The sequence below is a fragment of the Ceratosolen solmsi genome, unplaced genomic scaffold, assembly GCF_000503995.2.
Source record: "Ceratosolen solmsi marchali unplaced genomic scaffold, CerSol_1.0 scaffold10, whole genome shotgun sequence".
In the NCBI taxonomy this organism is placed as follows: domain Eukaryota; kingdom Metazoa; phylum Arthropoda; class Insecta; order Hymenoptera; family Agaonidae; genus Ceratosolen; species Ceratosolen solmsi.
In genome coordinates this window covers 6,369,480-6,396,392 of record NW_011948412.1, presented here as the reverse complement: position 1 = coordinate 6,396,392, position 26,913 = coordinate 6,369,480, and the positions used below count along the sequence as shown (strand labels likewise).

Here is a 26,913-nt window from a genome sequence, read left to right as displayed (position 1 = left end):
CCCCCCCCCCCCACACCCTCTACCCCCCGCCCACCCACTCCGACATTATAAACTCACGATCCTTCCATCCGTTGCTTTCAGACCCGATGAGCGAGGCCCTCGAGATGTTCGACATGTACGACCTGGTGACGCCGGTACTCGCCGATCCGCTTCACATCGAGATGGAGGAGGAGGAGGAGGCGGTCCTGGCCGCGAGCGACCCCAAGCACCCGAACGTCTGCCTGCGCTGCGGAAAGTCCTACAAGCACTCCTCGCACCTCATACAGCACGAGAAGTACGAGTGTGACAAGCCCCCGAGGTTCGGCTGTTTCTACTGCTCCTACCGCAGCAAACGCAAGACGGACATTCGCCGGCACATACGTATCAGACACCAGGACAAGGACTTCAGGTACAACGTCCAACCGGACTAGAGGCTCCGAGTGGCGTGTCGGCTGGGCCGTTGGGCGACTCTTAGATAATAAATTGCCTGCGTCGCGTGGCCCGAGGGAGTGCATAAGGCACTCCACGTAAGAACTCCCTCGACTTGGGACTTTACTGTAAAATAATCGTTGCCGAGACTCGCGATTTTTATTTTTGATCGTAAGCCATTCATGTTACTTTCGTTTTTCGTTTATTTTTTTGTTTCGTTTTTTTTTTCTCTCTCTCTCTCTCTTTTATTAGGAAGAGCAATTTTATTTCTCATTGCAAACGTTGGTGAAATGAATGTTCGCCCGTACGATAACTGACTTGAAGTTGCATTAATTTTATAAACGCTCTTAAACTCCGTCTTAGCTGTTTATCACCGTGCCCGTCGACTTCCCATTACGTCGATCGGGGCCAACTCGTAAAAACGTATATATATATATATATATATATATATATATATATGCGCTACATAAATTATTTAAATACAATTCGTATGCAGGACTTTCGTGTTTCGTGTGCTGAGTCGCTTCTCTCTATTAGATTCAATGTATCGGTGTATGTTAGATTATGGACTAATTTCGACGATATAGTGTGTGTGCGTGTGTTGTATGTGTGCGCGTGCTTTTGTGCGCGCACACTCGTACGTGAATGTAATGTGTATTTATGCGAATATATATTAATTGGACAATGAAATGCATTTTATTGTTTTAAATTTTTGTACATTCGCGTCACTTTAACTCGGTGCAATTCGTCACATATAACCAAATGAATAATTAAGTAGATTAGTAAGAGCTTATCGATTAAACACGATCGATTAGATTTAATATATCGAGAGCTATTTTAGCGCAGTGTGTCACAAGCTAATAAAACTAGATGTTGCATTTCTCCATTTTCAAGGAATTCCAGCCATGGAAATACAAGTGAACATCTTTATAGGAAAAAAATAATGCTTAAAAAGTACTGCATTTAGAATTTATACTAATAGTACTAAAGTGTGCTAATATCATAAATAATTAGAATAGCACCTTAAGTTTCTCATAAGGACATCATAATACGTTTTCATTAAAGACTTGCATTTATTTCGATGGCAATGCGAATATCCACATAAATATTAATATACGTAATGACACAATGTTTTATAAAAATTATTTACCACATTTCCGTGACAATGTTCTTTTTTCATGTTTCTTTTTTTTTTCTTTTTTTTTTTTTAAATCTTTTCATCTCATCATCGTCATCATCATCTTGTTCTTCTTCTTCTTCTTCTTCTTCATGCGTTCATGTTGAATGTCACGTATATACTACTACTTATTTTTTCAAGCACTTATTTAACAATCTTTAGATATAAAGTAAATTGCATTTATCAATTTAAATCTGATGTACGTAGTAGATAAACCAGATGTAAGTCCCAGACACGGATTTTAAAAATTAAGATAACTATTAAAACAGCATGACGACTTTGCTATATTCATGTTTATTTAATATATTTAATAATAAATTATATCTGTACCTACCTTCTATACATTTCCAAAGTTCATTACAGCTCGTGAACCATTAATTGTTGTATTTAAATTTGTTAATTAATATGCACGTGTTTTTTTGTATAAATTAAGAAAACGTAAGGAAATTCTCAGTAAGAATTCAATCTACGGAACTATTGGGGATTAAGTATTACGTAAAATGCATATAAAACATTTGTGCACATGCACTTGTATACAAAATATTCTACACACAATCGTTGTACATGGTTAAGAGTGGACAACAATAAACTTATTTAACATTTCAAATTGTATTTATCTTTATTTACATATTAATTACCTTGTTGCGAGTTTTTTTTTTGGGGTTTTTTTTTTTTTTTTTTTTTTTTTTTTTTAACACTGTTCATTTACATTATTAATATAATTTATCACGTATAATAGCTATGCGTTACAGCTACATTTTCATAATGTTCATTCAATTCCAAGTGATTGAAAGAGGCAAAAGTGAAGAAAAAACAAACAAAAAAAACAACAATCATTACGTTCAATCATTAATAACATTTTTATTGTATAATTTTTTGATACTGTATGTCGACGTAAAACTTTTGCAATTAAATCTATTATTTATATTTCATCCCTTATTTTTAAGAAACACAATAATGATAACGATAATAATAATAATAATAATAATAATAATAATAATAATAATAATAATAATAATAATAATGACAATAATAAAATTCTTTTTAACGAAAACTCGTCTCAATGAATTAAGCAAAGTTATTTATAAATTTATAAATTTTCAGGAGAATTTATAAAGGAAACGACGGTAATTTGATGTTGCGAAATATTATTTTCATCAATCAACCAACTCTGTGATGTTATCCAACTAAAATGACAATTTATTTTGCAGGTTATAGTGGCTCGTTTCTTAAATGAATTAGACGCGTCGAAAGAAGTCACTACGTCATGGGATCGTGTAAAACTGAAATCTCATGCAATTCATTCGTTCATCGCGAATATTCGTTCGTCACAACAAACCTCCAAGATATTCTATAATCTCCTCTGATGCATTTTGCAGTTAATAAGTTCGTAATTATTTTAACGCAAATCCGTCAAAGGCAAGGTACGCCGAGTAACTCTGTTTACACTGATCTTCTCGCCATCCTCGACGCTCATCTTCAATAATTATAAATTTATAAGACAAAGCAATTCATTACTAATGACTCTCTTCTGTTCTTATGTTTCAGATTAGAAATATCTGTGAATTACGTAAGACGTTCTCGATTTCCATTCAATTTCAACGATGTTCGACGATACGTGCATTATCCCTATCCACATTAGATGTGCGATGGTTGTAAAAGTTACGCATAATCTGCTTTAATTCAATATATCGTGCTCGCAATAAGCTCAAGTCTGTAATATTAATTAATTTGACATTTTTCAAGTCATTTTAACAAGTATAAAATTTATTTTTCAGATGCCTCTTTCGCTCCAATGGACGCTTAATTTCACTTCAAAATGTAAGAATTTTATTGCAAGAAAAAGACACGTCAACAAGCTACAATGATTAATTATGTCGATTAAAGACATTAATTTCAATTAATGTAACTTGGGAGCCTGTGAGATAATTCATTCATTAATGTAGTTTTGATGAACGAATGAACTTTATTTGCCATTCATGTTTAAAATAATGCTATTAACGAAAATTCATTTCCAAGCATTCAAGTGGATTCGATAATTGCAGCAATATGTAATCAATGATTTTACTCTGAATCGGCTCTACCTACCTTAACGCAGTATCTGCAATAAGCAAATGTCACTACACTTCGTGAAATAATATTTCTTTTTTTTCTCGACTTATAACCTGTCATAGATCGTCAACATCCCATAAATATGTAAATACAATTCCTAGACTATTGTAACGTCGTAGTCGGCCCACTGCTCCGTTTCACGAGTAAAGCTCTTATCCCCCCCCCTCCTCATCCTCCTCCGTCCATCACCATTGCCACCCATTCAAGATCATCAATATCTCTGCATCGCGAGTCATTCGCAACTTATCGCCAATGCCGCTACATAAACAATTATGATCTGTGACACAAAATCCACCGCGAAACATGCAATAAATGAACGATTGTGGCTAGCGAAGAGATACACCCAGGAAGGAATTTGGCTGGCGAAGCGATCCCCCCCCCCCCCCACCAAACCACCAACCGCCAACCGCCAACCGCCAACCGCCAACCGCCAGCCTGTATTACGAAATAGCAATTCACGAAGAATTCAGCTCGGTCCCTCGTCCAATTACCAGCGGCGTTCGATGAGCTTCGAGTTAAATCTGGCCAACAGACTCCATTTGACACGTTTGGTAATGCGCGTCGACGCTCCAGCAAGCGCACGATTCCCAATATCACCGGCGCTTAACACGCGTAATGACGTCAGCAGCGGCTGCGGCAAGTCGTACAAGCAGTGAAACGACCTTATACGACACCGCAACTGTGAATGCAACGGCATCGAGCCATTACTGTCCATGTCCCAGGTAGTGCAAGGGGCAGACGTTGCTCCGCCACAAGGACAAGCGCGCGATGCTTTAAGCCTTCGTTCCCCTACTATACCAGATGCTTGCACTGCTGGCCAATTCCTCTTCCGAGGCTGGATTGTCCAAAATGAAGCGTCTGAATTATTACGATGACTATTGTTAGCTTTTTCTTGATGATTATTATTATGAAACGATCGCTAGTGTCGTTGGCCAAACTAATGGCCAAATTGTGTTATTAATAATATTCACAGGCATATTGGGTATCGGCAATCTCCTGTTGCTTATTTCATTTAACCAATAATTAATCTTATTTATTTCAATGGGCTACATACGAATACTGCAAATGTTCATTGTAAATTAATATATACGAATGGACAGTCAGGATTTAGTATTGAAGTAGAATATTTTCGATAGGTTCGAATGAAAATTGAACGACTACGTTTTAATTATCTTTTGAAGCTCTTTAAAGTTGAAATTTTCATAACTTACCATAGAGAAGATCGTACGTAAGATATTTAGAATTACGTACAAATTAGTCTATTACCACTGTAAGTAATATTTTTAAAGTGAAATATCTCATTGTCTAAGATCTGATTTGAGATCCCATCAGCGAATTAATTCTTAAACTTGCCTATGTTCAAAATATATTAGAAATGTTAGAAATATATAGAAATCAATGATTATTAAATAGTGGATTGAATTAAATCGATTAATTCGTGTAATTGCATTATTCGTGTAATTGACATTACAGTTTATTCACCTTCGATCTTTTTGTTTAGATGTAAAAGTGTGCATTAATGATAATTATAATTACACAGGTTTTTCCTACTGTTAAACATGATCTTTGTAATTTCAAGTTGTGCAAGATGAAATAAAATTGAATAAAAAAATTACTGTTTACTTTATCATTCAAGTATTATTTGTATTATTGTACTTATTTAAGCTAAGCAAAGACAAATTTATCTTATTTTAGCTGTAGTCACGACGTTATCTGGCAATTTAGTTCTTACGAATTTATTGATTAAATACCATCGATATATTCAATTTCGATAATTTAAATAATTTAAAAAATTGCGATATTTCATGTCTCAGTGGTTACATATTTAAAATATACAATTTATAATTTGGTTGTAAACATATACGCGGTTAAAAAAAAAAATAAATAAAATAAAATAAACAAAATAAAATAAAATACATAAATAAATAACTGTATAGATTTAAGCTGGAAATTTTCTTTTTTACTTTTTTAGTTTATCAATTTACGCAGATTTCTTACGCAGATTAAAATTAAAATTAAATATTATATGAAACGATGTTTATTAAACAAATTCGAGCTATTACGCGTGAAGATGCTTTATAATTTAAATAAAAATGTTTCGCAACAAGTTTTAAAAAAATCGTCACAAGAGTTTGGACTTATTAAAAGATTTTCACTTAACATTGACATAGTAAGAAATAGTAAGCAAGATTTTCTTAAATAATAACAATTTAATGTTTTGTTTAAGTGGCACATATTTAATATATCGTTCTTAATTATATGATATAATTTATTCATGTTATATTAATGTTTAAATACTAATAACAATTAATTTTCTATTTTTAGATAAATTAATGCAAGAAGGTAATCTTATCAGTGTCATTCGATACACTTATCAATTATACGGATTGAGAGACAACTAGAATTTTCGAAAATTTCAAAAGCATTTAAGTGTAAATTATTGATAATAATGTTCAAGATATTGTAGATTGTGAGTATTAAGAAGGTAAGTTGAGATAATAATGACCTGAGCATACCTTGGAGTAAAATGTATCTCACGTATATATTTCAATTTGGTGTCACTATTCTTTAATTTTGTTGTTGTTTTGTTATTTTTTCGTTTTGTTTTTTGTTTTGTTTTTTTTTTGTTTGTTTTTTGTTTTGTTTTTGTGGTGCTTACAGATAAATAGAGCAAATTTTTACATCTCATTTTAGATAACGCAAGTTTCATCGAATTTTGGGATATATATATATATATATATATATATATATATATAGATAGATAGAGATAGAGAGAGAGAGAGAGAGAGAGAGAAGTAAAGAAAATCATGATTCAAGAAATACGTAGCAGTGCGCAAACTATCAAGATATTTACATGTTTAATTGGAATTCTTAAATTAGATGAATCGTTAACACGATTAGTCGCTTCTTTTAGTTTCGTTATTGTATTCGCTCATATTGCATACATCGATGAAAAAAGCGCAATAAAAAGTGTGAAAATAAAATACGAGAGAAGGAAGAATTTTAAATGTAGTATCGATAATTTATACATTCTCGATCCGTTTACCATATTTTCTTGCTCTCACATTATCATAAGTGATTGATTAAAATGCATTTGTTACAATTTCTAACATATTATTACGATAATAGGCCAAGTATATCATAATTATTCATCATGCTAAATTATTAATTTGAAATAGCGTATGCGTGCATACGCGACAAGTCATGTAATGTAAAACTTATTAAATGGAATATAAACTTCACTTAACATTATGCAGAGGTTCGTTTCTTGAATGTCTCAAATTAATTTCTCCAATATTTATATTAAATTAATATAAACTGCAAATATAGAATTAAGGTAATGTAGAGTAAGCTGCCTGGCTATGTCAAATCGACATAACCTCTAATATCATTGTTAAGCTACAGGATAAATAATTCATTGATACAATGAATGTATCGACTATATAAACAGAAGCTATAAAAATAGTCGAAATAACTTTAATTTGCGAGACTTTCGACATTATCTGCCCCGTTGGTAGTCAATTAACAGATAATTGCGATACAATCATAATTCAGAGGAGTCTATTTTTGTCGCTGATTATCTATCGATTAAACCTTCATTAAACTGATTAGCCCAATGTAATTATATCGCACCATATGCCATATAATGTGAAAATTTAAGAATGCCATGCTCATGGGCATTGCTTGAGTCAATGCACGAGTACCAATGTATAAATCTGGTATGGTAAATGAATTTTCAAAATTCGGTTTACTGCTGGTTAGTCGTCATGGTGCTCGGGCACCACCACTTAACACAAATGTAGCCGTTTAACTTTCAACAGCTCGTCCTCGCTACTCGCTAATCGTCCGCGTTAACTACCGCATTAACTACCGCATTTAATATCCATAATCGAAATTCGAACGATGATTTCCATTCCATTTTCCACCTCTCGGTAAAGCAAATAGTAATTCATTTCTCGCCTTTGGGAATATTTCAGGTTTCATCGAGTTCGCTGGCCTGTGGTACGAACCGCAGACGCCGCTACTGCACAACGGGACGACCGGGAACTTGGCCGGCAACGATGAGGGAAACAATAGTTGTCCACGTTGCGGCAAAACGTACATACATTCCAGACACCTCAAGCGCCACATGAAGTACGAGTGCGACAATCCGCGGCGATTCTGTTGCTCCTACTGTCCACATCGCAGCAACCACAAGATCGACATGCAAAGGCACATTGTCAGGCGTCACCAGGGCAAGAGCATCAAGTTCTACGTCCTTAAATGAGTTCATAAATCTCAGATTCCTCCCACCACCACCCCACCATCCCCTCCACCCTCCACCCTCCACCCTCCACCCTCCACCCAATGCTTATACGCATTTTGGACAACTGTTTTACCCACACACACACACAACCTCCTTCCAACGCCAACCCCACCCCCAACACCACCTCTGGCATTCTTACGTGACCTCGAGTTTTCCAGATTCTTGCGACTGATTGATTGTTGCATTGACTGCCACGCTCAGTTGTCTTTTCACTACTAATTATCAAGCTTTTCAGTCAAATTATGAAGCGTGATCTCCTGGCAGAAAACCATCTTAATACTCGTTATAAGCGACTATGTAATCACTTTATTTACTCGTACACGCCTTATCTCTTGCGTATTATTTAAGCAATTATGTTCGTTGCGAGATTTTTATCGCCTTAGCCAGAAAAACTGTACCTATACATTTTGAAAGAGACTTTCTCAACGTTTTTTCCTTGCCGAGAAAAGAAAACGAAAAGAAAAAGAAAAGAAACAAATAAGGGGTATTCTGAGATTATTAGACGAAAGATAATATAGTAAATTTATTCTCAATAAACAAAACAATTTCTAAACGATCATTTATATTTTTCACCCTCCTTTGAGCTTCACAGTGCCACTGTTACTATTATAATAATTATAATAATAATAATAATAATAATAATAATAATAATAATAATAATAATAATAATAACAACAATAATAATAACAATAATAATAATAATCTTAAGTATACTGTAAATATTAGTGTGATAATACTGGGTCAGAAATTTTTTATATATTCGAATGTGTACTCCATTAGCAATTGTGCGTGCGTGTGTGTGTGTGTGTGCGTGCGTGCGTGCGTGCGTGCGTGTGTGAGTGTGTGCGTGCATGCGTGCGTGTGCGTGTGCGTGCGTGCGTGTGTGTGGGTGGGTGCGTGCGTGCGTGCGTGCGTGTGCGTGTGCGCGCGTGTGCATTAAACAATTCAAAATTTACCGTCTCAACCAAATTCTCGTAAGTATGGGTAATGAAATTTTCCTAGGCTAATGCATACTTTCAACCCCCATATTATTTCTAACACAAAGAGTTGAATTTTCTTTTAGCCCCCGATATTATCTTAAATCAATTTCGTTGAGCCAAATTCTGATTACATCTGCCAGGATTATTTTACCAAGTTTAATAAACAGTAAATACATAAGAGTAATTATCAACGACCGAATATATTTTCATTTAACCATATGCCAATATTATACGATTCAGCGTGATAAAAATTTTGAATCTATATTATTAATAATTAAATTTGTAATTTTATTCAATGCATAATGTTTAATTTTTATATTATCATTATTTTATAAGATTAAATGATTAGAATATATGAAAAATTCATACCTACGTATGAATGAATATTGCTCGGTATCTTCTAGTTGTCAATTATCAATTTAAGAAATACTCGCTAAAAAAATTAGGCTAAAACAAATGGTTTTGTAAGGAATTGTAACATTATTCATTTTATATCGTAAAACACTTTTTTTAATCGCATCACTATACATACAATATCAATATTATCTTTATTAAAAAATTTATTGCACCATAATTGTAATTATATATTTTTTTTTTTATAAATTTGTGCGATTTTTCAAATTTTTCAAAGTTTTTCTTAGCTGCTACTTTATAAAATTTACTTTATAATAATAATAATGTAAGTTTAATGCCGAAATGTCAAGTACATGACTTCGGAAGAATGTTATAAAATCATATGATAAAATGTTATGAATGTAAAAAATCATTGCAAAGTAATAATAAATAATTCTTGTAAAAAGATAGTATTTAGCAATCACCTAAGTCCTAGTGTTTGTAAATAATTTTCTTATAATACATTATCTAATTTCTATGTAATATTGTATAATTATAATTTAATGGGGAATTTATAAAAATTTATCGTATCGTGTCACGTCATTTCGCAATTATAATTTCTAGCTTTTTCTGTGCTTAATTTATGCTTTACGCTTTCGAATTATTTCAAATTATATTTGCCCAATAATTCGTTTCGGTTGGCTTCGTTTGAACTAAAGTTGGTTGAATTTGACGTCAAAAGAATTTTTAACGATACAATATTTCATCAATTAGAAATAAATGCAATCTCTATTAAATATTCTCTAAAGCATTGTTTTTATTTTTATCATTTTTTTATTATTATTGTTTTTTTTTTTTTTTTACCTCTTTATTTTCGATAAAATCTCCTTATTTACAAAATTTGCTCTGGAAAATATAGACTCAAATAAATTACCGTTATTTATACTTTTTGTCAAAACGAGTAAGTTTGAATTTGAATCGATAAACAGGCACAAAAGACTTAAAATAAAACAATAAAACTCTCCGTATATTAAGTGACTAAAATTAATATTTGTTCAATAATTTTTCAAACACATATTATTATAAATTTTTTGTTGAAATTTCATCATATTTTATAGTAGAAAAAAAAATTTATACATAATCTCTTCGTTGCATTGCATGTTTGATGTTATTAATAAAATAAAATAATAATAATAATAATAATAATAATAATAATAATAATAATAATAATAATAGTCAAGTTAATACATTGTTTTTTTTTTTTTTTTTTTTTTTTTTTTTTTTTTTTTTTTTTTTTTTTTTAATACGTTTATTTGCATACAATTAGATCGCATGACGGAAAATATGAAGCCACTTGGCTGAAATAATATATTTTCTGCGTATATATTAATTGTGCATTGACAACGAATAATATCACAGCATTAATAAAATAAAATCTTCTTACTAAATATTCTATAAAATAAAATATTTTTTCTGAAAATATTCTACTTTTCACAATTAATGCTGTAAAAATTTGTAATAACGATGATCAATGTTTTTATTTCAGATGGAATGGATTTATTCATAAAGCATGAGAATGTTGATATTGATGAACATGGAGATAGTACAATGGATTTACAAGTTGAGGCTAAACGTAAGTAGCTTCTGCATTTCATAGATAATCGAGTAGGCACTTTGCGTTATACGTTAAAAGTCTACATGGATTTCCTAAATTTCGTGTGGTAATTTGATGTTTACCTGATATTGACATTATGCATAATAATTTTTTCGCTCTAATACGACTGACATCATTGGATTGTTAGAATAATACAAGTGCCGGAGAAATGTATCGAAGCTTATAATTATCGTTGCTTATAATTTGTAAGAATAACAACTGTAAAAATAACAATAAGAATAACAACATTCATGTACACTCGTCACATAAATTAACGTACGAAGAAACGAGTTAGTGATGAAATTAGCAGCCAAGGCACCGAAAAATATCCTTCAAAAGGGCAGAATTAGCCTCGGAGTTGGATGTAATGCCCAATGAATAATTAAAATGGACAGAATTGAAACACGTAGTGATCGAAGGATCACTAGCCCCTCGAAAACACTGGCAAGCTCGGCGCATCCTTACCTCTTGCCTCTCCCCGCCCCGCCCCAGTCACTCAAGCACTCAGACACGCAATAGCATTAACATATCTACGATTATTCAGTGCTTAGGCAAGCGACGTGGAGCGGCAAGGGGCGTCAAGGAAGCCTAGTTCCACTTCAGGTGTCGGCATCAGCCTTGAGAGACGAGAGCGGAAACGGAGGTCGCAGAACGCTCGTTCGCAAACCGAGTTCCTGTACTTCTGTCCTCGTTGCTTAAAGGGCTACGAGAGGAGATGATACTTGTACTCGGCTGAACAAACTCGCGTCGGTATCGGATGCATCCTAGGAGATTCGGGAGAACTTTATCATTCGTCATTTCATTACAGCAACTACAGAGCAGGAAGATTTTTTTTTTTTTTTCATTCCCATCTATTTACGCGTGCGTCCGCGTTAAAAAGGTATAGGATTCATCAAGAAACTCTAATTAAGAAATCTTAAATTTATATATACTCGTGATATATTGTCGATTCATTAAAGAGAAGAAATGTTGTTTTCTCACTTTAATTGCCAATACACTGCATCTATGATTTCTATTAATACGATAATAAAATATTTTAGTTATATATCTATAATAAAGTTCCTGTACGTGAGTGTGTACGCGCACCTTTGTGCGCCTGCTGTTTGAATCTATGTGCATGTGAGTGTATACGCGCATGTGGTAAATGTTGCTATCAATGCGCATAGAAGCATAGGTGATTTACGTAGATTAAGTTTGAATTACGAAATATTATTATACATAGATATAATGATAGATTAATTTTTCTACCATATAAAATATAACTGTTTGCTATAAAATTATAAATTATCATTATTGTTTCTTTTTATTGTCAAGCATTATTCTTGCAAATAGATTTTAGTACAGCAAAACTCCCCTTTTATATGTGCTTGAATAATTAAATTAAGTAAATATCTTTATTATAATTGATTTCTAATAAAAATAAAATTTATGTAAAATATTTACGAGAATTTTTATTATTATAACAATATTACAAGAATTAAGTATTGTATGTATGCTCATTACACATACAGAATATTACACACACCTATGTTGATATATTATATATTATATATATATATATATATATATATATATATATATTTATATATATATACCCCCGCCCCCTCCCACCACGTACACACAAATATTTGTTATACATATAGGGTTATTTATATATATATATATATATATATATATATATGTGCGTGTGTGTGTGTGCGCGCGCGCGCGCGTGTGTGTGCGTGTGTGTATTTATTTATTACCGTTGAATTTTGTATTAATTATTATTAATTTTTTCAGATGGTGAGCTAGCTGTATCACACATTTATGTACGAGATGAAAGTAACACATATTTCATAACGGGAGATGTAAATTACGAACATAATCAAATTTTTTTTGGTAAGTATCTTGTTGAACGACACTGTGAAAATTCGAATATAACGTTGGCCTTTATTCTAGATCCACCTCCAATTGAAATTCACAAATGTCCAGAATGTGGTAAAAGTTATAAAAATAAAAATACAATGCAAACGCATTATCGTCAATCATGTGGAAATCCAAGAAAATTGTGTTGCGAATATTGTGAATATACGTGCAAGAGAAAATATAGCTTAAGATGTCACGTAGAAAATCGACATATGAAGAAATAAAAAACAAGAGAAACAAAGAAACAAACAAACAAACAGACAAAAAAGAATCCATCGCTATAAATAGCACACTCAATGAGTAGAATTTTCATCTTATTTATGTAAGTTGAAAATTTAAAGTATATGAAGTTAAAGTTCATGCGTATGGTTATTATAGACGTATGTGTTTAATCTATAACTGCCTCGCACAATTATCTTGAGAAAAGCATTTTGAACATTTTACGATTTGACGTTTGAATAATATTTACAGTTAAAATTCGATGATAAATCAATTTTTATATTGGCAATTGGATAAGTAATGTAAAAATGATGACTGTGAGTATTTAAACACATATTTATTCAAAGCACGAGTGAAGTATAATATTTACAAGTAGGCGTGTCAAGAGGTTTGTTGGGCGAATTGTGCTAGTAAATCTGCTCGCCCGTTGTGATCGACGCACAGTTGTTTCCTACCGATTATGATCGAAGCCGTATATCGAGCCTCGAATTTTCTCGATAAAATTTGAAAAAAGATGGAGACTCTCAGTATTATAAATAAATATCTACCATCTATACTTGCTTGTAAATTTGTAATAATGCAATGAGTCGAATGAGTAAAGAGCAAAGCTATTTAATTAATTTCATAATAATGTTATTTATATTTCGACAGAGATCTTAGATAATTGTAAGCCCAAACGCTTAACAATTACTCTAAAAGTGCATCCTGACGCAGTCAACGTGCGAACGTGGCCTCAGCCGACATTATCGACACTGAAATGATAATCGTTGCGATGGAAGCCAATTCCTTATTTCGAAAGCTGCATCTCGAAGAATATTGGCTTAGCGTGGGAAATGATAGCACGAGGTCGAGTGTGCATTTTACGCCCCTTGGACGCAACACAAAAGCTTCGATGCTTCAAGACTCGACTCGAGTCTCCAAACACACCGTCCTGATCAACTGAGATAGTGTTGGTCGTTGGTAGTTGCGTGCGCGGGCTTGTACGTGTGCGCGGAGCGAGCGAACGAGCGAATAAAAGTGGGAGAGGAGAAAACCGTTACGTAGTACGGCTCTTCTCCTCGTAGTCTTTCTTCTATCGTTTTTACATTATGATTTTGTGTACCATCGACTGCGTCTCAATGTCAGCCTTTCCTTACCAAATGCCGTCGATCATTTTTACTCCGACGCGCGGCTTATGCAATTCTTATTGCAATTCGCGAAGGATTTGCGCAGAATACGCGAAAATTATCGAAATCAGGAGTTATGCACGGTTATTTATAACGTATAGCGAGGGAAAGGTTAGGAACTAACCTAACGATAAGCAAGCATGCGTTTGTTTACGTGTGAGGTGGATGGAGAGATTCTGTGAACTATCAAGATAAGAATCGAGTGCTCAACATTTATTTGTGAAAATATAACTGCGGAAGTGTTGGGCTATAGAAAGTAAATTTACTCGTGCCTTTCGTGAATCTATATCTTGTGCTCGGCAAGCAGCTCGCCATTAATTGGTTTACATCTATGTTAATTATCAGTACATTTCCTGAGATGTGCTACAAGTACACGAGTGCTCATTTCAATTGAAAAAATAAATAAATAAGTAATAATAATAATAATAATAATAATAATAATAATAATAATAATAATAATAATAATAATAGTCTGTTTGCTGTTAGGAAGGTAGCAATAGTTTTAAAAAATTAATAATAAGTCTAATTGCTACATCTTATTGTTAATGCTTTTATTTTGTTGTTAAATCTATCTTGTTATTCTACTCGTGTTAATATTCACATTATAAACTGAGTTTTGCAACAACAACAAAAATTGTTACTTGTATATCAAATACATAGGGATGTATTTTTTAATATATGCAGTTAATTATTTTCAGCGATGATTATTTGTATAAAGAAATTATTAAGTAATAAAGCATCGGTGTATTGATATTCCGTATATTAAGTACAAAATTTATATTAGACAATTTGACAGAAAATTTGAAATTTTATTTGAATTACTATATACGTAGTAAAAACTTTTGACATTATTCTTATATTGGCATTTGAAAAGAAAAAAACATTAAGATTTATCAATAAGCAAGAGCAACGAAGATAATACGAAGATTTGTAAACTAATAGAATATAAGAAGTAACGAAGGACTTTATACTGAAACTATACAAACTCATATGCCTTGGAACACCTTTGGGCACATCTATAAGTAAATTAGAATCTTCGGATGCTAATAAGGTAAATTGGTTAAATTTCTGATTTACTTTGACATTAAATCTCATTTTTACATCATTTACGGTACTATAAAGTATCTTATCCTATAATATTTACAAGCGATGCAAATAATTTAACTAGTTGAGATATTGTTAAATATCTATATTTCAATGTTAAATGTTTATATTTTATGATTTGTTTAAATATTAGGTAGTGGAAGATAAATTTGCTATTATTAATTTTCATATTACAATAATATGATAGTAAATTGTTAAATACTTGTTTAATAATAATATTCAATATGGATTAGTGTAGGCGTTGAAAAAATCTTATCGAATATCTATTTACGGGTTCAGAAGTAAACCACACTTTAATTTATGATTTACAATTGTTTTGACATAAGTAATTTAGTCATTAAAATTTTTAATAATATTAAAATAATAATTTAACCTCAATTGATAAGTTTTAATCTTCAATTTTATAATTTTATCAAAAAAATATAAGAATAATTGAATAAGATTATTAGATATGAAATGAGAATGTCAATTATATCATATTTAAAATATTATAATTGTTCTTTTGTTCTTTCAAGTATATATATATATATATATATACATCTAAAGTTACTGTAGGATTGGAAAATAATAAAATGAATAAATGATATTTTAGAAAAGGCTTTTAAGGTCATTAAGATTGAAAATAGTTCAAAATGAATTAACAATAAATAATAAAGTATAATAAATGTATTAACTTAGAATGCAGTTTCTTAATTCCGTTATTTTATTTATTGAATATATTTCAATCATGTAAGTCTGGTTTTGGGGAATTATGCAGAAGAGTATGGCCACAAGTTTTTGCACACCATTTTTATTTTCATTTATGATTTATAGTATTTAAAGTATTTTTTTTAAAGTATTTAAAGTAAATTTGTTAGAAATAAAACTTTCTTGGAATTAACAAAATATAAATTATGAATATAATCATTATGATATATCGGATAAATTGCGATCAAAGTAATTGTAGTGATTATCCGAATATGTATAATTGAATATAATCACATTTAACTTTTTTATAGAATGAATATATTTATTGCTTATCACCGATTATTTCATATTTGTTTAAACTATGACATTGAACATTGAACGAAATATTTGTGAGAAAGTGAGTTTATCAATATCTAATGCAAGATTACGTGAGAAATGTTAATAAATGAAATAAACATATATAACAGTATCATATAAAGTTAACAATAACTATCGACATAAAATTGAAATATTATCCATATTATATCTATTTATTATTAAAATGAAAAGCATTATGAATTTGTGATTGAAGGCTCCATATTAATTGTATGGAATTTTAGGATATAACGTTGAGAATAAATTTGTAATTATCTGGAAACGAAAATACTTTTACAGAATCCACGTAAGTGAATTAGCGTCAATGCGATCATCGTTTGGATGAATTTTGAAATAAAACTAACTTAGTTTTACTTAACGATTGATAGTGAAAATTCATTGCCAATTCAATTAAATTGAAGATGCTCTTAAAGTACGATGGAATTAGGTTGGCAAAAAAAAAAAAATGCAAATTAAAGGAAATTATTTACCATCGATTTATCAGTTACATGTTAAATATTCAATCCAAATATGAATATAATGTACATAAAAATGTATAAGAAAAATATAAAATGAAATAATTCTTATTAAATTTTATGCGATATTTCTGTGTACAAGAGTTGGGGAGACGTTGGGGTGGGGAGACTTTGGGGAGGGATGACGGGGATTGTTATTATATAGCATTAGGCTGGTTTAGCGTACCCATTGCTATAGAGTTACGGACAAAAAAATTATCCGGATGGCATTTTCAAGGACACATTTGTCTTTCTAAGTTTTATCACGCCAGCTTTCACTGCTCATATGGGTGGAATGGATAATTGAGACAAGTTTTTCAATGCGGGAAGAAGATAGGAACAAAGGTTCGACGACAGTTTTCAATAATACAAAACGACTAGTTAAAGTACTTACTGAACTACTTACCTACAAAACTGCATTCAAAAACTGTAATTTATAAGAAACATATACTTTGTGCTGTTTCTTGAACACGTATTATTCAATTATTACTTTACGTTCTATTAACAGACAATTACATTCGCAAATACATAGTTTTTGTTGTATAATATAACAAACCATTTCAAGCGATTCATACAGATATAATTTACTATTTAATTTATATTACTTGCACGTTTTTTTGTTTTTTTTTGTTTTTTGTTTTTGAAGACTATAACAAAAAGACATTTTTACACTCGCAAAATTAATTAGAAATTAATTAGTGCAATATTAAGAGAGTGAGGGAGAGAGGAGAGAGAGAGAGAGAGAGAGATTTTTATTATTTCAAAATGAATTTATTATATTATTTTTGTTTTAAATATAGTATATATCACTATTTTAAATGAACAAATACTTTGTTTTATTACTATATGTTGTTTAAATTATTTTCATAACTTATCGAATTATCTGAATCTGAAAATAATTTTTTTATTTTGATGTATTTTACGATTCTTCGATGAAGAATAAGATTTTCTTGAACAATTCGAAACGAGAAGTAGACTACTAATTTTCTCTTTATTATCATTATAATATATTTCAAAATTTTGTTTTTGATTTTAGCAAGTCAAGGACGAGTCTATAGGTGCGTAATAAATTACATTACATTATTAAAAAATCATGAATAAGTATTGATTATTGAACGTACAATTATCTCCAATTAAATCTTATTACAGATTGTTTCATTAGCGTTCAAAGAAAATATTGATCAAGAAATGATGTCCATGAACTGCAACTATAAATTTCAAGATATTTTTATGTCTACAATATTAATTTTAATACGATAGTTTTTTAAACAATACTTTAAAAAATACTAATTTTTTTTTTTTTTTTTTTTTTTTTTTTTTTGAATATTATAAATATTATAATTTACTGTATTTATTATTAATTTTATTATTTTTTGAATAATAAACAAAAGAATTACAGATCATATTTATATCATATTTTAATATGCGTAAATTTTTAAGGATAAACTTATTATATTCGTCGCAAAGTACTATTATTATCATAAAGTACATCATCATTAATAAATTACATTGATATTAACATTTATTTTTTGAATTTTTAATTTATTTCGACTTTTCTATTATACAAAAAATTATTTTAAATGACAATAAATAAAAAACATATAAATAATCATTTACTTTGATACTTGCTTAGCAGCACCATATTTAATAATAATAATACTACTACTACTACTACTACTACTACTACTACTACTACTACTACTAATAATAATAATAATAATAATAATAATAACAACAACAACAGCAATTATAAACTATTTTTACTTCAATTCCTTCAGTTACCGACAGCTAATCTTGGATAAGATTACCAATCTTAAAAACTTTACTGTTATGTTGACGGCAGGAAAAGTTTGAGGATCTTTGGAAGACAAAAAAATAATTGCATTAAGATCGCCTTAGAAAATTTTATTCCAATAAAAGTATTGTAATATTTTCAATAAAAATTTACAGTAGTTTGTTGAAATTGGAGCGCAACGATTATTGAATTTACAACGAATCATCATACTATTTTGCAATGTTTACCGCTTAATATTATAAGCCTACGTTAATAATATTAATATCGAGCAAAGTGACATAAGCAACAAGTGTACAATAATAATGATTAATACTTTATACGATTATCTTCTCGTAATAATAATGCGCCAATAAATGTATTATAAATAAAATATAAAATTCTAAAATCTCCTTTCTAAGCGTTTATAATGTAGCCGTATTTAACATTATTAGATTGATTTGTACTTTTAGCTTAGTTTCACCTACACACATATGTTTTTTAGTAGATAATTCTAGTTTATAACTAGCTGGATGAAAATAGTTGGTAGTTATTTATTCATTTTGCTATCGAAGCATGTGGAATGATTTTTTTGCCAAAATGATATAATTAATAATTGCCGAATGTAAACTTTTATTTCAGATGAGCCTTTAAACTCATGTGGAGTAAAATCATTAACGGAAAAGCAATGCAATGGTATGTATTTGTTATAAGCATAAAGAAAAATTTTACTTTACAATTACAGTTTTTTAAACGTTTGTATTCGGAGGTGCAAAATCCCATTTGACGATGTAATATTTCTTTTTAGATGACAATTTTGAAAAATCACTGGTCAAATTAAAGAAGCACGCGTCAATTAAAAGATTTAGTTGTAAGTATATTTTGAAATTTTACTTTCATACATTCGCTGCGTATATGGAAATCATGCAAATTTAAAATAAATTGGAATAACGTTACTTTGTAAATTTCTATATAAAGTATAATAATCCATTCGAGTTTTGCTATTCCCAGTTTTGTTTTTCCCTTTTTTTTTTTTTTTTTTTTTTTTTTTTTTTTTTTTTTTTATTTATTTTTTTCCCCCGGTGGTTATTTATAAAACAATTATTCCTCGAACGGACATTTAAACAAATTTTTAGTAGTATCACTGTGTCGTATAATGTGGTGTATATATATATATATATATATATATATATATATATATAATTGCAATAGTAATTGTCAACAAAGTTTTTCACTAAAAATTCATCGATGAAATCATATACGAACTTTTTTAGCACACGTTTACTTATAATTTCTCATTGATATTCCTTACTTATTCTCAACGTCATATTTTTCTACTTTATTCGATCTAATCGTTTGAAAAAAAAAAAAAAAAAAAAAAAAAAAATTATTCATTATACATTGAAATGTAACGGGATTTTTTTTTCTTTTTCAAGAAATCCAATCATCCGCGCTTCAAATAGAATATTTTAAATAGCATGTTTTCTCATCTACGTACACTGTAATGGAGAGCTCAATGATTGCTAATAATGATAATAGTTGCTAATAATAGTGCGATCGAGAACGATTTTCGCGGCCGGTCAATGCACAATATAAGCAATATTCAATCGGAAATGAGTCTTATAAGAAAGGTATATCGGTTTCATGGTTATTTATCTAAGTAAAAAAATTAGAGAAAATATGAACAGACAGACATATCATGAAGCCCAAGTGGTGGTTAACCATCGCGTTTCCACCCTTTTCGCTCTCGAATCACAAGAGCCTACCTGGCGCCGGTCAATTATAAATCCGCCAACGATGGCCCCCTCTAACCATCTTGGCCTGCTTGAATCACCATGAAGCTGTGCATACCATAGCGTCCATGACATTAGAGAGGCGGACTTTTCACGCAGCTAAAAAAAAATTACACTTTCACGATACGATGCGACAGGTCCAACGGAGCTGATTCTCCTCCACTGCCCAAAGTGTAGCGAGTCGTCGAGGAAGCCGGCGCGCAAGCGCGCTGGAAACTGCGAACGCTGCGACTCGCAACTGCTGCTCCAGTGCTCCAAGTGTCGCAAAATATTTCGAAAGTACATAACCCTCTACTGTCACATCAAGGCCATATGCGGCAACGAGAGGGGCGAGGCGGACGGGGCAGGGAGCGACGGCCGCGTCGCCTGCAGCGAGTGTTCCACTAGGTTCTCCAGCTACGAGAACCTACGTCGGCACAAGAGGCTCACCTGCAGGAAGCAGCCCGAGTTCAAGTGCTCCTCGTGCCCGTTCGTCAGCAGATACAAGGCGTCGCTCGAGCAGCACGAGCGCAGCCAACATCTGAACGACGGGGGCCGGGAGCTGCACAGGTGCTCCTGGTGTCGTAAGCGCTTCAAGCACGCCCAGACTCTCAAGCGACACGAGATCTACAGCTGCGGCAAGGAGAAGGGCTTCTTTTGCGGCCACTGCGACTACAAGTGCTACCTCAAGTACCAGCTGAAGAGCCACATGCGAACCAAGCACGGGGGCCTCTTCAGCCTCGGCTCCGCCAAAATCTAACGATACCATATCGCTTGAACGCATAGGCTCAGCGACGATTGTCGAACTTAGTTGCCGGGGGACTTTTACATCCTTTGGTCGATTATGGGCTTTCGGGTCGATTATTAGAATAGGCTAGAGCTATAGCGTTTTTCTTCTTCTTCCCTCCCCTCCCCCTCCCCCTCCGCCTCCTCCTCCTCCTCCTCCTCCTCCTGCTCCCCCGCCTCTTCACGCATATCATATGTATGTATAATATTTTAGTAAATAATGCTAGATGAGAGGATACGTTATAGACACTTTTAACGATTATTGGCGGCAACTTTGACTTATTTTCATACGTAGGCGCCTCTAACCACACGCCTCTAACCGCTCCATCGCCCCTTTTGTTCATACCGACGCGTACCGACGCGTACCGACGACTTTGTATGCGCCTTTCACAAGCAATAACGAGACCCCTTCATACACTCATTTTCATATCGACTGACTTACATAACTTTGCGCTTTTATTCATCTAGTTGTAATTCTAGTTTTATGTGCAGAGCTATGAAATTAGCTCGCCTAGTTGTATACTGCCAAATTTTGTATATCGTGCGCGACACGTTCGATCAGTCCTTTTTATACAATACTTTTTCTACGCTCGTTAATCAGTATTTAATTAAGCGTAAAATGTTATTGACATTTTTGTACAAGTAAAACTTTATACTCGAATAAAGCTAAGAATAAAACAACTTTGAGACTCCCACTGTCATTTCCACTGTCATCTCTTCAGTAACCTCCTGTACATGTATATTAATTTACAATCACGTAATCGAACATTTTTCTTTGTTTATATTTTTTTTTGTTTGTTTTTTTTTTGTTTTTGTTTTTGTTTTTTTTTTTTGGTTTTTTTTTTGTTTTTTGTTTTTTGTTTTTGTTTTTAATCTCATCGTCATATTTAATTATCATCATTTTATTCCTCGTTTTGCCATAATTGAATAATTTAATTACATTCAGCATTACAAGAGAATGTGAAAATTTATTCTATCCTTCGTTAATCACGAATAATGATTGTCAACTTCGTTACTGGTAAGTTTATGAAAATTTTTTGCCCTCATTGCCATTACCGCGAGAGCACGTATTATTATGTGTTTTCTTTTTCGTTTATTTCAGATAAAGCCAGAACAAGCGGATGGATTTAATAAATGTTGAGGAAGAGCCATTGAGGTCCGTAATCGTCGTGTACACACGTCAACGAGCACAAGCCAACATTTTATCAGAAAAATACTCGAGCAATTAATAGCAGAGGGTATGCGTGTGTTAATCTATATATGCATAACGAAAATGCAATCTAATTATTATGTAACAATATTACTTTCATCTACTCGATTAAATTATTATTAAAAGAATGTATTTTGCCAGCAACTTTTCGATAATAAATCCGAGTTTATTTTATATTGTATACTCGACAGTTGTATATTTACACAAGAGGACGGACAATGTTGTCTATGTTTGGATAGGATTGATACGATCGGCAGCTTCAGCAACATAATACGATTTATTTTAATCTTACTTACTCCATTAACATTATTCCATTAATATTGACGATATTTATAAATGAAACGCGTAGGATATGTTTAATGTGCTCCGACCCGCTAAGCCGGGGATGAAATTTATTTGAAAAACAAAATAATCTAAGCTACTGAAAGTAGTAGCTAAATCCAATATAATTTTATCTGAATAACATATAATAATCATTTGAAATAGTAGGGAATTATAAAATTTAAATTATCATGGGGATAATGATGTAGTTATTACAATACACTGGCTTACTCAAAATTTACAAAATTTAACTTAAATGCATGATATTACTGATATGATAATTATTCGTATTGTAACAATATAATAATTATTCAGTTTATAATTAAAAGACAAACATATGCAAAAACAATTTTACGGAAAGTGTATAATTCCCGCTATTTAAAGATGTAATAAATTTATTAATAAGGAAATTATATTGTTTATATTATTATATTATTATATTGAAATTAAATTATATTGTATATATTATTATTTGGTCATAATATTTAGTTATTTAGTCTATTTAATTGTTATACTAATTTCCTCGTATATCTTTTTGTTCCTTTTTTTTTTTTTTTTTTTTTTTTTTTTTTTTTTTTTTTTTTTTATTGTTTTGCCTTCATATTTCTTTTCGAAATGATATCCAATTGATTGTGTAAATATTGTTATTTTCTTGCTTTTTTTTGCTATTGTTTTCTATTTGTTTTTTAACTTTATCGAGGCATCTTTTTTTTTTTTTTTTTTTTTTTTTTTTTTTTTTTTTAAGCGCAGCAATGGCAGATGACAATCTGTACGTCCTCGTTGGATTGTCTAAGATTTTAATGGCAGTGCCGAGTTTAACGAATTCGGCTTAAGAATTACATTACATAAAGCAATGTTTATAACAATTAATAACAATGTTACAAAATAATATCATAACGTAATATATAAGTTTACCTGTAAATAATTAATTAAAAAATTGAGTATTATGTCGTATCGGATGGTAATAATCGCTTATATACCATGTGATTACGATCCTTCGTAATTAATGTTTTACCAATAAGATACTTCATAATCTAAATGTGTTTATTATGTTGCAGATTATTATAAAGTAATTAGATAATTAACCATTTGACCTTAATTATCATAAACTATGAGATTGAGCGCCGATGATGATTGAGAAATTTTGATAAGATCATTGTACGAAGAGGATTGTTAAATAAAGTCTCATGAATAATAATAAATGTATTTATAAACGATATTATTTCATTATGATTAATTTTTTTTTCTTTTTTCATTATTATTATTATTTTTTACTTAATTATAAAGCATCACTTACTTATTTATTTCGATATAAATTTTCACTGTATTATCTTAAATATTTCAAAGAATGTGTTGTACATTTTTCCAGTCATTTTATTTCACTGGTGTTGGTATCATCTATAAAAGTATTTAGTGTCTTCACATTATTTTGCACGTTTTAGATTTTAATTTTCCTACTCACCGCAGACCTTTATGTATGATTACGTCATTTTCGTTTCGTTTTCATTTATTCATTTATTCATTTATTCATTATTATTATTATTATTATTATTATTATTATTATTATTATTATTATTATTACTATTACTATTACTATTACTATTACTATTACTATTACTATTACTATTACTATTACTATTACTATTACTATTACTATTACTATTACTATTACTATTACTATTACTATTACTATTACTATTACTATTATTACTATTACTATTTATTATTATTATCATTATCATTATCATTATTATTATCATTATTATTATTTTAATTATTATTTTAGTTATTATTATTAAACTAGAAATAATATTGTACCGTTGAAAATCCGATATTCGTTAATTCGCGCGGGAATAATATTTACGAATAAGCACTGTATTTTCTATTATAAAAGCATCCGACATTTTGTTAACGAAACACACTGAAATAATAATAGTCGATTAATAGTGTCGCCGAAATGATAAACGAAGGAGAGTCATTGACTTGGATGAATGATCGGAGATAACGATGAAGCAGGGTTGGGCGGACGTGCGAGCAAGTCATTTGAAAAGACTCGGGGTGACGAAAATTTTAAATTAACACTGAACAGACTTTATCGAATAATCTCTCGAGCGCTGGTCGAGAGCCAATCGTCACGATTCGCAATGGAAAAGCGATCTCTATCCTTAAAATGGCGAATGTCTAGCCCGTGCAAAGTTTGTGGCGCGCGAATGGTGTGAGAGGGTGGTATTGACCGAGTTCGTAGCTTAGGCAGTAGAAAATGCAGGGGAGCGGCAAATAAATTTTTCCGAGCTGGAGAATTAATGTAAAGAACCTCCTGCTTATCTGTCCGCAGGCAAGTCCAGCCGCCTGAGTATGATATCCTTGCTGCGGCGTAACTTCAAGCAGTTCGCGAAGAAGCCCCGACCGTTGACGCGTAGCCGGAGCGATCAACACCAGCAGCAGCTCCAGCTGCGAGGTCGACTGGGATTGGAGTTCGAGCGACTGGACGAGGAGGCCTCATCGTCGCGCGACAGTCTCGTCTTCCCGGCGTCCCTCGGCCTCGTCTCCCGGCACCAGCTCGAGCAACATCAGCAGCAGATCCGTCAGCTAAAGGAGGAGCCCTCGACGGCCCAGCTCGTCGGCCAGGAGCCCAGTCAGATCCGGGAGTTCCGCTGCAGGTTCTGCGGCAAAGGCTACAGATGGAAGAGCACCATGAGGCGGCACGAGAGCCTCGAGTGCGGCGACAAGCCCCCGTCGTTCCAGTGCCCCCAGTGCCCCTACAAGGCCAGGCAGAGGGGCAACCTGACCGTGCACTTTAAGCGCCATCACCAGACAGCCTGAGGCCGATTATGCCAGCCGACGGGCTGTCACCGGGATGCGGCGCCGAGCCGAATCGCCGCGCAACGACGAATCGCCGATGCCTGATTACCGAGGTCGTACGTAAAGCGTTTCCTCCCACCTCCCACCTCCCATCTTCCACCATACACCTCCCACCTCCAAACCTCCCACAGCCCACCTTCACACACATCTTCACCAATCCTCATCGTCCATCCTTCATCCTCGCCGCCCACCGTATCTTTCTTCCTCCATCAGCGCGCTTTACTCTTCCCTGTTACTTAGCTGGCATCTGTAATTGTAACTTGCATCGGTGCGAGTATTTTTCAAATAAAAACATTTGCCCGGCGTTTCAATCGAAGCAAACAAGCAATTTAATAAAATGACACGAGAGATTCGACATTTCGACATTAGAGTCTGGCGTTACTCTAATTATTGTAGAAAAATACATTCCTGAAGCAGTTCAAGAGCACTTTGACATAATAAAGTGTTGTTCTATTCTGAAATATATAAGCGAGCGTTAATAATTTTTTCTTTCTTTTGATAATACGCTTACAAACTTCTTCGAAGTGAAATTTCATTCCAAACAGACTGAACAAATCGTTAATAATTTACATGAGAGTCCGGCGCAGAATTTTCTCTTTTCTCTATACAATCAACGCAGCTTTAAGTACAGTGAAACACGTTATTCAGAATAATAATCATTTTTTTATTTATCATAAGTATACTCAATAATTTATTTTCATGGTATATACATAGTTGCGTGCGTGCGTGCGTGCGTGCGTGCGTGCGTGTGTGCGTAGTGTGTATGTGTGTGTATACTCAAAGGTATTCTTCCATTTACAATTAAATTCCTTATACTTTGGTTAGATATGATTATTATGTTTTAAGTCTCGGTAAAGATGTCAAACTTAATTTTTTTTTTTTTTTTTTTTTTTCCCTCCCCCCTTTAAATTAATACATCGAATACAGTAACATTCACTTTTTATATAAGAAATGAAAGTGTCTTATGAAGAAAGTCTATCAACGTGGTATGATAGATAATTAAGGAAAGCGGCGCATTATCCACTGATTTTATCATTAATTATTTATTTCGATTTTTTACTTACCTTTATTTAAACGAGTATTTTTAAGAATTTATAATTTTACACTTTTATTACAAAATAAATGAAAAATATACTCGATCCTTCGAGTTGAATAAAAAAAAAAAAATAAAATAAAAAAATAACAAAAAATAAAAAAAAAAAAAAAAAAAAAATAAAAAAATAAAATAATAAAAAAATATATAATTGCAATGTCTTTCATTGCAGTTGATA

At 32.0% G+C, this 26,913-nt stretch overlaps 2 protein-coding genes across 3 annotated transcripts in view; both read left to right on the top strand.

Annotated features, from left to right (window-relative positions):
• LOC105364514 (uncharacterized) overlaps nucleotides 1-26,913 on the top strand; it is a 484,373-nt gene that overhangs the window by 317,167 nt on the left and 140,293 nt on the right.
• LOC105368576 (zinc finger protein 775-like) lies at nucleotides 15,204-25,724 on the top strand. 2 transcript variants are annotated; one of them, XR_913106.1, is made up of 3 exons: nucleotides 15,204-15,311; nucleotides 17,957-17,978; nucleotides 18,070-18,171. XR_913106.1 is itself a non-coding variant. In XM_011507611.1 (2 exons), exon 2 carries the CDS (start codon nucleotides 25,136-25,138, stop codon nucleotides 25,601-25,603), a length of 468 nt encoding a protein of 155 aa, XP_011505913.1. In that variant the 5' UTR covers nucleotides 15,204-15,311; nucleotides 25,116-25,135; the 3' UTR covers nucleotides 25,604-25,724. The 2 variants fall into 2 exon arrangements, 1 of the variants encoding a protein (XP_011505913.1); XM_011507611.1 differs by lacking the exons at nucleotides 17,957-17,978; nucleotides 18,070-18,171 and adding an exon at nucleotides 25,116-25,724.

What these genes read in the sequence shown, in the direction of transcription:
- LOC105368576 (XM_011507611.1), top strand. Translation starts at nt 25,136, where the DNA reads ATGATATCCTTGCTGCGGCGTAACTTCAAGCAGTTCGCGAAGAAGCCC.